The sequence below is a fragment of the Euprymna scolopes genome, chromosome 40 (genome assembly GCF_053919585.1).
Source record: "Euprymna scolopes isolate OS-2025 chromosome 40, ASM5391958v1, whole genome shotgun sequence".
Classification (NCBI taxonomy): Eukaryota; Metazoa; Mollusca; class Cephalopoda; order Sepiida; family Sepiolidae; genus Euprymna; species Euprymna scolopes.
Genome location: NC_136521.1, coordinates 42,286,929 through 42,302,057, shown reverse-complemented (window position 1 = coordinate 42,302,057; position 15,129 = coordinate 42,286,929). Strand labels below are relative to the sequence as shown.

Below are 15,129 nucleotides of genomic sequence, written 5' to 3'. Positions count from 1 at the left end.
AAAAAAAACACACACACACACACACACACAAAACAAAAAACCACAAAGCTGGTATATTCAGGATTGGTGTTTAAATAATTAAATATATGTAAAAAAATAAATATGTGTATGCCATGTAGGAAAAAAAAAAATACATACGAAACACTGTTGAAAACCATTTGCATTTTTCAGTTGTAAAAAATGTATGTGTTTCTGGTTTAAACCAACTCATTTCAGGTGAAAACATTACATACTCACATGTCATGTTGAAATTATGATAAATTACAAAAATTACGAAAAATGATTAAATAGAAAAATAATCATGAGCCAAAATAGAATTTATCAAATTATCGAGTTTTATTGTATTTTTTAGTGTTTAAGTTGTGCGTCCAATTCTATATGACAAACTGACTTATCTCCCTTTACTTGAAATGACTGCCATTTTGAAACATAAAATCTCCTAAAAAATATGAAAAATAAAATAAAATAATAAAAAACATTAAAGAAACATAAAAAAGTTTATTTAAATATGAAAAACAAAAATTTTTAAATATGAAAAACAAAAATTTTTAAATATGGAAAACAAAAATTTTTAAATATGAGAAACAAATAAATTTTTAAATATGAGAAACAAAAATTTATAAATATGAAAAACAAAAATTTGTTTTAAATATAAAAACAAAAATTTTTAAATATGAGAAACAAAAATTTGTTTTAAATATAAAAACGAAAATTTGTTTCAATATGAGAAACCAAAAATTTTAAATATGAAAAACAAAACATTTTAAATATGAAAAACAAAACATTTTAAATATGAAAAACAAATAAATTTTAAATATGAAAAACAAAAATTTTTTTCAATATGAAAAACAAACATTTTTCAATATGAAAAACAAACATTTGTTTAAATATGAAAAACAAACATTTGTTTAAATATGAAAAACAAACATTTGTTTAAATATGAAAAACAAACATTTGTTTAAATATGAAAAACAAACATTTTTCAATATGAAAAACAAACATTTGTTTAAATATGAAAAACAAAAAATATATGAAAAAAAAATATAAAATGAAACATAAAATTTTGTGGATGATTTTTAAAAAAAAAATACATCCAGCACATATTCTACTTGATCAATTTTTATAACTTTTATAATTTATATTAATTTCGACATGACATGTAAGTATGTGATAATGTTTTCACCTGAAATGCGTTGACTTAAAAGATCACTAATCTGTACAAACATCAAAACACTGTGATTTAATTGGAAAAAAGGGTGAATATAATGAAAATTTTGGAAAGAAATAATTTTTTTTTATTCAATTATTTGTGGACTATTATCCTCATCTTCTAGTTGTTGTTTTCACAACGTTTCGGGTAATTATTCCTCTGGCCTTCGTCAGGTTAACCGCAATGAGATAGGAATGCTGAATACTCCAATTATATCCACAGTATTACTGCCTCTAGAGGTAGCGGTTTTGATCCCACCCATTCAGATGATTAGTTGACCAAACCGTGGTGAGATGACAACAGCTATTGAAAGCAGTAATTGCTGTGGATGTACTTGGAGGATTTGACATTCCTATCCATTGCGGTTAACCTTACGAAGACCAGAGGAATAATTGGTCAAAACCTCTTGAAAGCAACAACTAGAAATGAGGATAATAGTCCACAAATAATTAAATAAAAATTAAATTTATACAAAATTACTCATCTCAAAAATAATTCCAAATTCAATAATATAAGAAATGATTTGATTTGAAAATATTGGATTTGGAATCCGTGCTGTAAGCAATGAAATTGATTTGAATAGCAACGTTTTGTTTTTTCAATGGAATCAGTCATAAGGTTTTTCAGTTTCTTTGTAAACAAGTCGGCCATTTTAATCAGTATTATTTGGATTCTTCAGACTACTGTTCTCATCTTGAGTGTTATTTTCACAGTGTTTTCGTCGATGTAACCTCCGACCTTCTTCAGGTGTATCTTGTTGAACTCGGGGAATCTTTCTGACAAATTCAGGAATTTTTCTGACAAACTCGGGAATCTGCATGGACGAGTCGTGTGGTGTTATTTGGTAAAATTCACATTTTTGTTTTTCTTTTTTTTTTACACAGGAGTCACCACTTATCAAGGCCCTGAGGCCACGAGTTATTGAGTGTACAGTAATCAATTGGATAATATTGTAGTACTCGTTAGTAATGGAAATTTGGTAAATTGGATTACACGTCATGTTGAAATTGTAAGGTTACACTCTTCTGGAGGTTGGAGGTGCGATCGTCAGTGCAGGCAACACTCAAAATACAATTGCAAATTACGTAGGTCTTTTATGGGCAGATGCCTTTTAGAACTGATATGCTTTTACACAGGTCGCACACACGCACACAAAATATCTCAATTACGCACCGGTTACCTGCCCCTGTCGTGATTCCCGATTTGTCTGACAGGCGGCATTTTCCACTTCCTGTTTCGTTAGCTGCCTATCTCTATCTTTTTCTTGTCTAGCCATCGACGTGAACACATGCTTTTTCTCATCTAGCTGTCAGTGTAGGTGCACTCGCTATTTTCCGTGACATGCCTTGACAGATGCGTTATCATTTTAAGGTAAGACGATATCATAACAAACTCTCGTTTGCACGCACACATTGAACGGGAACATTATACATTATACATGCAACAAATATTCTAACTTTATATGATGATGATGATGATTCCATTCAGTCTCGAAAGACAAAGGATACCCCCTGTAGAGGCAGCTGTGTGTGTTATTGTGAGGCAAGGGTTGCACAATCTCCAACCTCACATCTCCTGAATCGGCATTGTTTGAGTCGAGTGACAAGGAGAAGTCCAGGACGACTGGAAACAATACTGAGATAAGCAGAAAGCACGTACAGCACCTGAAAGTCTCAAATGGTCACCCATCTGATACTGGCCAGGCTCATTGTTGCTTAACTTCAATGATCTGACGGGAACCGGTGTGTCGAATGTGATTATGCCGTATAACTTTATATGCATATACACAATGAACTCATACGCACAATGGACATTTTACTTCATGCATGATACACTCACGTGTGTACACAAACACACTCTGTATTGTTCAATATTTAAATAAACAATCCTTGTATATATATATGCAAATATGTAACCCTGTTTTAGCGTGCGTCCGTTTAATGCTTTTTCTTACGTGTACTCGTAAAATATTGTTGATTGTTTATTACACTGTTGCACAACAACCTCTATCCCTGAGTGGCTTCCGGGCCTTGATATGTGGTGACCACCGTGTAAAAAAAAAAAAAAAAAAAGAAAAAAAGAAAAATATTGAACATGCAACATACAGGTCAACAACGCCATTCCCAACTAGTGATCAACAAGCCAAGACCAAAGTGTAGTATCTTTTCTGACGCTACACTTCAGTTATTTGTTCTCGGTTAGTTGAGGAGAAATCCTTAACGACTGAGACAATTCTTATTTTTTGTTCCTTTCCTCCACTTTAAAAAAATGACCCTGGTGTATAACTCTGCCCTTGTGGGGGAGGCAAGGTAAATAGGAACGATATGTGTTACACTTTTGCCTAATCATGGCTGACAGAACAAGAGCATGCTACCTCCATGGGTTAAATAAAGGGTTTTATAGAATAAGAGACAACAAAGTTTGCTGCCAGCTGAAGCCAGGGAGTAAGAGGAGTAAGAATTTCTGATTTTGCCTTTTACGTACTCGATCACGTGATTGATAGCTGGCTTGTAATTGGACAAGCCAGGGAGAAAACGAATTTCAAATCTCGAGCCGCAAGAATTAGCTCCTGCCTGTGATTGTAACAAGTTTTGGCTGCTACAGTTTTGTTCAAAATTCCATGCAGGTTTCTGAGTTCGACAAGATACACCTGAAGAAGGTTGGAAGTTACATCGGCCGAAATGTTTTGAAAATAACACTCGGGATAAGAACAGTAGTCCAAAGAATCTGAATAATAAGAACAGTTAATAGGTTGAATCATAGTTTATGGATAAGATTCAAGTATTATGGTTCATTTGTGCTCCTAGACAAACGAAAATAATTAATTTTCTCAGATGTCCCTGTTGTTTCAAAGAACCAATGTTTTCTTTTACTTGTTGAAATATTTATGTTGATTTTAAAAATGCTTGTAATTATTTAATTACTTAATTAATTACAAAATTCTCGCCATTATTTTTTTTTTGTTAATTAAAATTAAAATTGTCAAATTTAAATACCAGTTCCAGCTTTATTATTTTTATTTAATATAAAATGCATTTTATTTAAATATTGATTTTTTTTTTAAACGGTTTTCCTCAAGTGTAAATGAGTTTTCATATTTTGTCAATCCACCATTTATAATTAATTGGTTAAATGACAGACTGACTTATCTCCCCCTGCTTTATTGGTGTTTCCACTTTTATCAATAACGAATCAACATTTCAAGTAAAAAACTCTTTGATATAAAATAAATATCGTCACCAGAAGTTAAGAAAAATTATAAATACTGTTTCTTTTAAAAGATGGTTTTCCTTAATTCTAATGTATTTTTTGGTACTCTTGCAGAATTTGGCCCGGATCCTCAGGCTTTTCCATCAGTTATGGTTTGAGCTCAACCGGCAATATACTAAGCCGAGCGTTGTTCAAATGTTGAAAAGCTAAATTGAGATTTTTTGTTTTTTGTATAAAAATTGTAATTTTTATTTATTTTTTTTTGGGGTGATGGGGGTAGGAGTATTTTTTCCTGTTTATTTTTTTTAAACATTTGTTGACAAAAAATAATGAGTAAATTTTCTTTAAAAAAAAAAAAAACCCAAACATTTTCTGTACTTTCACCTAACAATTTACGGTTTTCATAAAAATCACTCATAATATGATTCATCTTTTCTTATAAAAAAAAAACAACTTTTGTTTACAAAATTAAAAAAAAAAACGGTACTTATGCACTTTGTTACCATGCTGAAATAATGTTATTATTTAGAAAGCCATTCTTAACATGGGGACGGGAAGGGTGTTTTCTAACTATTCTCTACTATCACGTAACAATTTAATATAAAAGATATCGTAAATCTTGAATTTAACTTGAAAATACTATTTAAAATATATCGCGGTAACAAAAGTACATAAGCAAAAAAAAAAAATGTTTACTGCCAATTTTCTTAACCTAACAATTTACGATAAAAATAACAAAACAAAATGGTGCTTATGCATTTTTAGTACTGCACTATTTTTAAATAGTTTTTTTTTTTTCAGATTAAATTCAAGTTTCACAATATATATATATTTTTTTTTAAATTGTCAGGTGGAAGCACAGAATAGTTACAAAACGCCCTTCCCTTCCCATGTTAAGAATGGCTTTCAAAATTATAAGGTTATTATTTCAGCACGGTATCAAAAATGCACAAGTACTCTTATTGTATTTCTATTTTTTCTGGTTTGTTTGTTTTAAAATTTGTCTGGCTTAATCCAGTGATTGCTGGACAAGCCCAAACCATAATTGACAGAAAATCCCAAGGATCCTGATTAAATTCTGCAAGAGTACCTATTTTTTATAATATCAATTAACTTTCAATTAGATACAAAATCCAGAGCCCATCCCATAGCCAAGTGGTTAGAGTAAATAACTGTCAACTAGATGATTTATCCTGGCCTGGGGCGAGTGCTAGTCTTGCCACACTGAAGAGTTGTGATAATATATCCAGTTTTTGTACCAACACTGAAATTCTAGATTGGTGTTGATATGAGTATTTCAATTTTAATTTTTGCTTAGCATCTATCACGTTATGATAACTATGATGAAGAAAAATATTTATTCAATTTAAAAAAAAAAAAGTAAAACTATTCAGTATTTGCAAGAGAGAATAAGAAGCTATGGTGATTGAATATATTTATGCATTATTTTTATTGGGAAAAACAGTAGAGATTGTTTTTAAGAACCCCCCCCCCCCAGTTCACTTTGAGGTTATAGTCAGCTAACATACTTCCTAACTTCAGGTGTTGTGCTACCGGAAGTGGTGACAAGGCAAATCAGTTCCTTCACTTTTATTGTTCTTCAGTATTTCTATTGTGAAGCGATTTATTGAAATAAAATACAAGAAAAAGGACATTATTGAAAATCATACAATAAAAATTAACAAAATTATACAGATAAAAATAACACAATTAGTCTTCATTTGCACTTTTAATAACTAAAAAAATAAAAAATTTTAATTATTTGAAATTTTGTAAGAAATATGTTTAGGAAATTATAAAAAGAAGTTGTTTTTTTAATTTTAAAAATAGTTTTTTCATTTGACTTTATATAATAATCATACGTTTATAAAAGTATATAAATGAAATTATTGAAATTAAAATAACAAAATTTCAAACATCATTAAAAAAACGTATCCGATAAATGATATTCCCAAAACAGTTTTAAAAGATCTTAAAAAAGAGTTTTCAATAATTCTGTTTTTTTTTATTTATTTATTTAAAAAATTTTTTTTTAAAGCGTGAAAAAATTTTTTCAATAATTCTTGAAAAAAATAAAATAAAACTAAAAAAATTTTTCAATAAATTTTTCAATAATTCTTGAAAAAAAAACTAAAACTAAAAAGATTTTCAATTAAAAAATAATTAAAAAAAAACGATCAGGAAAAACGTAATGCATGAGGGAGATATAGTCGTGAGATAACAAAAAAAAGCGAAGGAACTGATTTGCCTTGTCACCGCTTCTGTTAGCATTACACCGGAATGTAGGAAGTATGTTAGCTGACTATAACCCACTTTGAGTAGATGGTCTGCAACAACAAAACAAGAAAACTGGTTTTAATCAAAAGGAAATGGAATCATGTTGTCTTTTCTATAGCGACAATTTTATCATTCCACCCTGTAAATACTATTTCTTTTAAAACTATGGTTTTCTTCACTTTTAATGCTTTATTTTATAATATCAATTAACTTCCAATCAAGTACAAAACCCAGAGCCCACTACATGGCCAAGTGGTTAAAGTAAATAACTGTCAATTAGATGATTGATCCTGGCTTAGGACGAGTACTAATCTAGCCACACCGAAGAACTGTGATACATATCCAACTTTTGTACCAACACCGAAATCCTAGATTGGTGTTGGTATGGATGTGTCAATTTTAATCTTTACCTAGCTTCTATCAAGAGGTATGTCTGGTTGTGTTAAATGAATAATATTTCTATATAATAACTAGTGTTATTATTTGGATTCATCGGACTACTGTTCTTATCTTGAAAATTATAATTAAAAGTTTTTAAAGTTTTTAAATCATAGAGTAAGGGAAATTAGATATTGAACTTCAGAAATCATAAAATTTAAATTACTAAATTATTTTCTATGTTTATTACCGTTAGCAAATAAGGTGCAAACCATTTATAACATTTGCTAATATTTTTCCTCTGAGGAGATGAATAAACATCGAAAACTCATGGGTTAAGGAAATATACTTATTAAAATGTATTCTTTGTTTTGCATACAATAACAATTTTATAGTTGAAATTAACCGTTTCAAATCATAAAATTTAAGTTCCTAAATTGATTTATTTGCTCTACCTGGTATATTGAGCAATTTTCATTTAGCTGGGATTGTCTTTATAAAATATTACATCCAATAATATTTTGAAAGTCCAATAATCATTGGATTTGCATATCAGTAGGTTTATTGCATTACATTATTCGGAAGTATGCATATATATATATATATATATATATATATATATATGAAGTATGCATATATATATATATATGCAAAGAGCAAACAGTTAATAAAACATGTTAAAAAACACTTTGAAAAAGAGTTAAAAACATATTTAATCTGAAAAGGAAACACTTGATAAGTGGATAGTCCTTAATCCGCGGAGTTTCGAAGAAATACTTTCCTTCTCATCAGAGGGTAGGAATTAGCAAAATGCGGGATCGGATTTTGCATACAAAAGTATTTGATGAAACTGCAAGTAAGTCAAAGATCTTACTTGTATTTCTTCGAAACTCCGTGGATTAAGGACTATCCACTTATCAAGTGTTTCCTTTTCAGATTAAATATGTTTTTAACTCTTTTTCAAAGTGTTTTTTAACATGTTTTATTAACTGTTTGCTCTTATTATAAGCTCTATCTCCTATTTGGTTTTATCGAGCTTTTACATCTGGCTGAGATAACTTTATGAATATTAATTCTTTAATATTTATGATATACTTTAGTTTTCCATCTTGGATTATTTTGGTAAATTTAATTGTCATTTTTATTTTATATATATATATATATATATATATATATATATATATATATATATATATATGAGATATGTCTATAGTGTTGAATGAATAATACTTCTATATAATAATAATAATAATCTAATATAAATATAAAGAAATTTTATATTATTTGTCCCCGCTTCTCTTATTTTCTCTTTTAGTCCTCACATTCCATAAGCAATATTTCTAACAAAGACGAAATAATTTATGTTTTGTGGGTCGGAATCTATCCATATAACACTTATCTTTTGTTTTTGATCCCGAAGTGATATTTATTTTATCTTCTTACATCGATTGGTTTCATGTCTCGTCTGGAACAATTTTCGTTAAAAAAAAGAAAAAAAAAGTTATGCAAGAAAAATGTTTCAATAGATATGTTTCAGTTTATGAGTTATGTAATTAAATAAAATTTCAAAGAAGAAAAATTTATCATCTTGGATATTTGCTTAAAAAATTTACAGACATTTTTAAGTTTGTAAAAAAATTAGCTTAGTTTCATTGTAACTTTCCTTAACACATTTGCTGCCAACTACACATATTTTTGTACTCGGACATTTATTTAGCCTTGCCCACTATTAATAAACTCGTAGTAATGAAATTCTTTTTCTATTAGTAAACGCTCACTCAGCACATACGATAACTGTCTTTAACTTGAACTGGCATTTCAGAATAACACATATTGAATAATATGTTTATGAATTATCTCGTATTTGGCCCCCGCCATGTAATATCTTTTTTTCTAGCAAATACATATATAATTTATAAGTTAAATGATTCACTATAAATAAAAGCTGATTTAAGTAATTTTTATTACAAAAAATATACAAACTGATATTCGTATTTGGCACACTAAGATATTTTCTTATTTAATTTGTCAAATACGAGAATATAATGAATAATACAAATTTAATAATAACTTGAACTGGCATTTCAAAATAACTCATATTGAATAGAATGTTTATGAGTTATCTCGTATTTGGACCCTGGCATGTATTATCTTTTTTTTTTTTTTTTTAGTGAATACATGTATAAGTTATAAGCTGAATGATTCACTTTGAATAAAAGTTAATTTGAGTTATTTTATTGCAAAAAAAAATATACAAACTGATGAAAACTGTCAATTCCTTTAGAAAAACTTGCTCGTGACAATTCCTTTAAAAATAAATACAAATTTAATAAATATTCTATATTATATTCATAGGTATTATTTGTTGACTTTAATTTTTGAAAATTGCAGAAAAAAATAGTTTGGCAATGGCAATAAATTTAATAGAGCTATAGCTGGCAGCGAATGTGCTAAATTGTTGAAGTTGAAATGGAAGAAATTGCAGGTTAGACAAGCAGTGTTGCTATAGAAATTGGAAGAGGGAACTATTTCTAAACTGTAAATGGAAGGAAAATCAAATAGATCTTTTTATGTAGAAATTGGAAAAGGAAACCACTACTAAACTGAAAATGTGAAGAAAATCAAATAGTTTTTTATGTAGAAATTGGAAACTAAATTGTGAACTAAAATAGGAGAAAAATAAAATAGTTTTTTGTGTAGAAATTGGAAAAGAAAACCATTCCTAAACTAAAAATGGGAGGAAAATCAAATAGTTTTTCTTTATGTTGAAATTGGATGGGGAACTGTTGTGGAGACGCCCACTAATTAGCATACGTGGGTGAACAAGATATAGATAAAGGTATGAAGTCAGCAAGACCGGAGAGCTGTGTTCAAACGCCAGATAGGCAAGACGTATGCGCCAGTTGTCCATGAAAGACTGTAACACGCCCTCTGCCGGACAATCTTCCAACTGCAGTACAACTGCACCTTTGTAAATATGAATTATATTTTCGTCTTAATATATTTGTTTTACCTTTACTTTCTGCGTTTGTGTTGTTATTGATACAGACACAACAGGAACCATTCCTAAACTGAAAATAGGAAAATCAAATAGTTTTTTGTGTAGAAATCGGAAAAGGAAACCATTTCTAAACTGAAAATGGAAGGAAAATCAAATAGTTTTTTGTGTAGAAATCAAAAAAAGGAAACGATTCCTAAACTAAAAATAGGAGGAAAATCAAATAGATTTTTTCACATAGAAATCAAAAAAAGGAAACGATTTCTAAACTAAAAATAGGAGGAAAATCAAATAGATTTTTTTACATAGAAATCAAAAAAAGGAAACGATTCCTAAACTAAAAATAGGAGGATAATCAAATAGTTTTTTTTTTTTACATAGAAATAAAAAAAAGAGGAGGGGGGTGAAGATTACATCAACAAGTTTTCTTTTATTTTAAAGCCATCTGCTATTGCTTATATTTGGAATAAAATTTTGAATTTGGTTTGAATAATTATTTTATTATATATTTTTTTTGTAAAATTCCATAAAAATGGCAAAATTTTTCTTAAAAGTTATGTTCAAAATTGGAGAAAATTTGATTAAAAAAATAAACAAAATAATTATATAACTTTTTCAAAGTTTGTAAAATTTAGCTTAATTTTTTTTTTGTAAGTGCTTGAATTTTTTTAGGATTGCTGTTAGCGTTTCTTTAATTTTTATTTGTTTATTTTATTTGTTTAAATTTTTTTGATCAATTTTAATCTTTTCTTTTTTTTTAAATAAAAATCTCAAGGTAAAACAAAAATTCAAAGCGTAGGAGAATGGTTAGAAGATATGAGTCTCGGCCAGTATGAAAACACCCTTGTGGCAAATGGTTACGACGACATGGATTTTTTGGTAAGTCTTCTGACATTCATTTATTATTATATATATTTAATATGTGTGTGTGTGTGTGTGTGTGTGTGTGTCAAAATCCTGAGGTGAATAGAAACAGATTATTGAATCCTGTGGTATCAGGTCTTACAAAATATTTTCAGCAAGTAATATTTTTATATAAGACAATCTCAGTGAAAAAGGGAATATCTGAATATACTTGATAGAGCAAATGAATTTTATAGATTTTTTAAAATATTTAAATTTCATTCAGAAAAATATAATTTTTCAAAACGAAAATTTATTATTTGAACAAAGTATTTTCCTAAGCACTCTGAATTGTATTCCTTGCTCAAATAATAAATTTTCATTTTGAAAACTTTTATTTTTCTGAATGAAATTTAAATATTTAAAAGAATCTATAATATGTATATATATTCAGAGATAAACAGTTACATTTGGTCGCTACAAACAGCCATCTGTTTCAGTTAATGAGACTTTGTCAGACGATCGTGAACCATTTGACACTATTTTTTCTATAGCGTCGAATGATTCAGGGTCACCTGACGAAGTCTCATTGGTTGAAACAGATGGTTGTTTGTAGCGACCATATGTAACTGTTTACCTTTGAATAAATAATAAAAAAAATATTTTGCTCTTGTTATCGAGCACTATCAAACAACCTGGTTGTATTAATTAGTCCCTAGTTTTGAACATCTCAAACCTGAATTCACACACACACACACACACACACACACACACACACACACACACACACACACACACACACACATACATACATATATATATATATATATATATATATATATATATAATGTGTGTGTGTGTGTTATCAAAGAGTAAATCTTCAACAAAGCAAACCTTATCAAGATAAAAAAAAAAAAGTTGAAGACTGAAGAGGAGCAAACAATAAAATTAAAATGAAAGATGAGGAATAAAAGTTATATATATTAGCAGAGACTCCCGGTGTTGCTCGGTCGTAAAATATGTTTAGATATGAGATTTTAATTTATGCATATTTCGTATTTATTAGTCATGATTTCAAAGGTAAAAAAAAAAAAAAAAATATGATTTGAGTGCCATCAGCTAGATTCGAAGCTGAAACCAAAACATAGTTTCAATCATGAAATTATGTCTACAAATTAAGCAAAGAGTGAAGTTTATTTGTATTCAATATGGTTGGACTGTGGAAAGGAAGTGTAGATGTTATTGAATACAAGCTGGTTTTTATGACAACAATGTTTTTGATTGACAAGATGCAAGCAAGGGCGGTCAGATGGTCCACAGAGTTTTATATATATATATATATATATATATATATATATATATATATATTAAGTAATGTGATTTATAATTTAAAAATTTTAAAAAATTTTTTAATTTAAAAATCAAAATTTAATTAAATTAAAAATCAGTTTCATAAGAAGGAACAACAACAAAGTCAATTATCTGTACGATCGTTTCGGAAATCCGTGCTTTTTATTTGTGGTATACATGAAGTCACGTAGAACAATTATACATAGTTGTTGTTTTTTTTTTTTGGTTTTTTTTTAGACTAAAGAAGCTTTGAATAAAAAAAATGCAAAAATAAAGAATGCAGTTTAAATTCCCGGATGGAAAAAAATATATAAACTTTAACCTATTGCAGACTTAGCACCTACATAATCCGACTTTTAAAATGTTTATAATGACCAAAGAGAATTCATTTATATAAGGAAGAAAAAAAAAAAATGAAAAGCCTTTACTAAAATTGTTAAATAGAAATAGACTTAGCACTTGCATAAGCCGATTTCGCAAAAGTCTTCAATTTTAAAACAGAATTTAACTACATAAGGATGAAAAGAGAAAACCTTAAAACCTTAACTAAAATTTTGTAAATAGAAAACGGGGATCATCATATATATATATATATATATATATATATATATATATATATATATATATATATCAAATGTTAGTAATTCAATAAATTTAAAATTTATGACATGAAAGGATTAAATTTCAAATCAAAAGATTTTTTATTATTCTATATATAACCCTTATCCCTGAGTGGCTTCCGGGCCTTGATAAGTGGTGACCACCATGTAAAAAAAAAAAAAAAAATTGTATACATTTGAAATATTATATCTCCTTATCCTATAGGATTTCGATGTCTACCATCTCTTCAGAGGAGAAAATATTAGCAAATAATTATGATGGTTTATACCTCATTTGCTAAAACCAGTAAGACATGGAAAATCACAATTAAAGCTTTTTAAGCATTTAAATATCATGGAGTAAGGGAAATTAATGAAAAGGATATTGAATTTTACCATCCAATTTGGATGGTAAAATCTGAAGTGAAGGTCTTTGGTAGCAAATAATCACAGGTTTCCATACCAGCTGATAACTTTATTCTGAAGTATATATATATATATATATATATATATATATATATATATATATATATATATGGGAGAGTTAAAAGTATCAGAATAATATCGATTCTTTAAGAGAAGACTTATTGGGATAATGCAAAGCTCAACAAATTGTTTTGGAGCTTATATAGAGTATCAATAAAACAAAAAATAACAATATAAAAATATATATTAATATATATAGATTTATTCGTTTATTCAATAAGGGTGATACATCAATTAGAGATGTATGATAAGTAAGAACTCTTTTTAAACCATGGTATTTTGAAACTTAATGCTTCTCATCAGAAGAGGAGAGAAGATGCTCGATAAAATAATAGGGATGCGACATCTAGCGATAGTTACATTAGGTTTCCGTTCGCGCTGACCTCTATACGATGGAAATATGTAAAAGACTCCTATAAGGATATTGGAGATAAATTGTAATCAGGTGTATTCTGACACTACATTAACCAGATTACTTAGATAAATATTTCTGCAGTTTTAACAAAAAGGCTACAATAATATTGTAGGATCTCCATTCACGCTAGACATCCACAGACTGCTCAGCAGCAAGATATTACATATGAAAGATGCTGATGTGGAATTTCCACAGGTCCTGCTAGTATAAATAATTATTCTACTTAAAAAAGTGTTACGAGGGAGGATTTCTGTAAAAATAATAATTAAAAGTCAATAAAACAGTTTAAAATGTGTTCTAAAGTATTCTAGGCAGTCCTAATAATCAAATCCCAAAAGCTTTTAATTCACAAAATAGTTTTTTTTTTTTTTTTTTTTTTTTTTTTACAAACAGTGATCACCACTTATCAAGGCCCGGAAGCCACTCAGGGATAAGGGTTATTGCAAGTACATTACGTTAGTGAGGAGATTTGCTGAAATGTTTACTTAAGGGGGCGGTTCATTAGGAATTTGTTAACGTTGGACTTGAAGACATCCAAGTTGTAGTCCGGACGTACGTGATGTTGCCAAGCTAATCAAAAACCTTGATTCCAGTAAAGCAACTGGCCCTGATGGTATTCCAATTATAGTACTCAAAAAACTTCAACCTGAACTAGCGCCCATACTTACAAAACTGTTCAAACGTTGTCTTAAGGAGAATAGTTTCCCATCTCCCTGGAAAATCTCATCAGTATGCCCTGTATTTAAGAATTCAGGTGATCGCTCATCCCCCTCTCAGTACAGGCCAATAAGTCTCCTGTGCGTCATGAGTAAGTTGCTAGAATCTGTATTAAATACAGAAGTAATCAAACATCTCAACAAAAATAACCTTCTTAGTGACACTCAATATGGTTTCCGTTCTGCTAGATCTACAGCAGATGTCCTTACAGTTATATCGCATAGGATTAGCAAATCTCTCGACGGTGGCAATCTTTCTAGGGCAATTGCTCTTGACATATCTAAAGCCTTTGATAGGGTATGGCATAAAGGTTTACTTCATAAGATCGCTAGCTATGGTATAGCTGGAAAAGTCTTCTCAATTATTAAATCATTTCTTTCTGATAGGTTCATAAGAGTAGTAGTTGAGGGGCAAAAATCAGAAGCTCACAGTATTAATGCCGGTGTCCCTCAGGGATCCATCCTGGGCCCAACTCTTTTCCTGATCTACATTAATGATCTTCCAAATCATATCCTTACATCATTTGTAGACATTTATGCTGACGACACTACCATTTATGGTACCACATCTAAGACAGTAAACGAGCAAGTTCTCTCCAATTCTCTCTCCTCTGATCTTGAGCACATAGTACAATGGGGAAAGGAGT

The 15,129-nt window shown here is 29.2% G+C and overlaps 1 protein-coding gene across 11 annotated transcripts in view; it reads left to right on the top strand.

The window, feature by feature from the left end:
- The window catches only part of LOC145265500 (ankyrin repeat and sterile alpha motif domain-containing protein 1B-like), a 903,976-nt gene that overhangs the window by 614,327 nt on the left and 274,520 nt on the right, over positions 1 to 15,129 (top strand). For all 11 annotated transcript variants that reach the window (XM_080121395.1, XM_080121397.1, XM_080121394.1 and 8 more), the window contains one exon: positions 10,849 to 10,952. In XM_080121395.1, the coding sequence (XP_079977521.1) occupies positions 10,849 to 10,952 (104 nt within the window). The remainder of the gene's footprint in view (positions 1 to 10,848; positions 10,953 to 15,129) is intronic.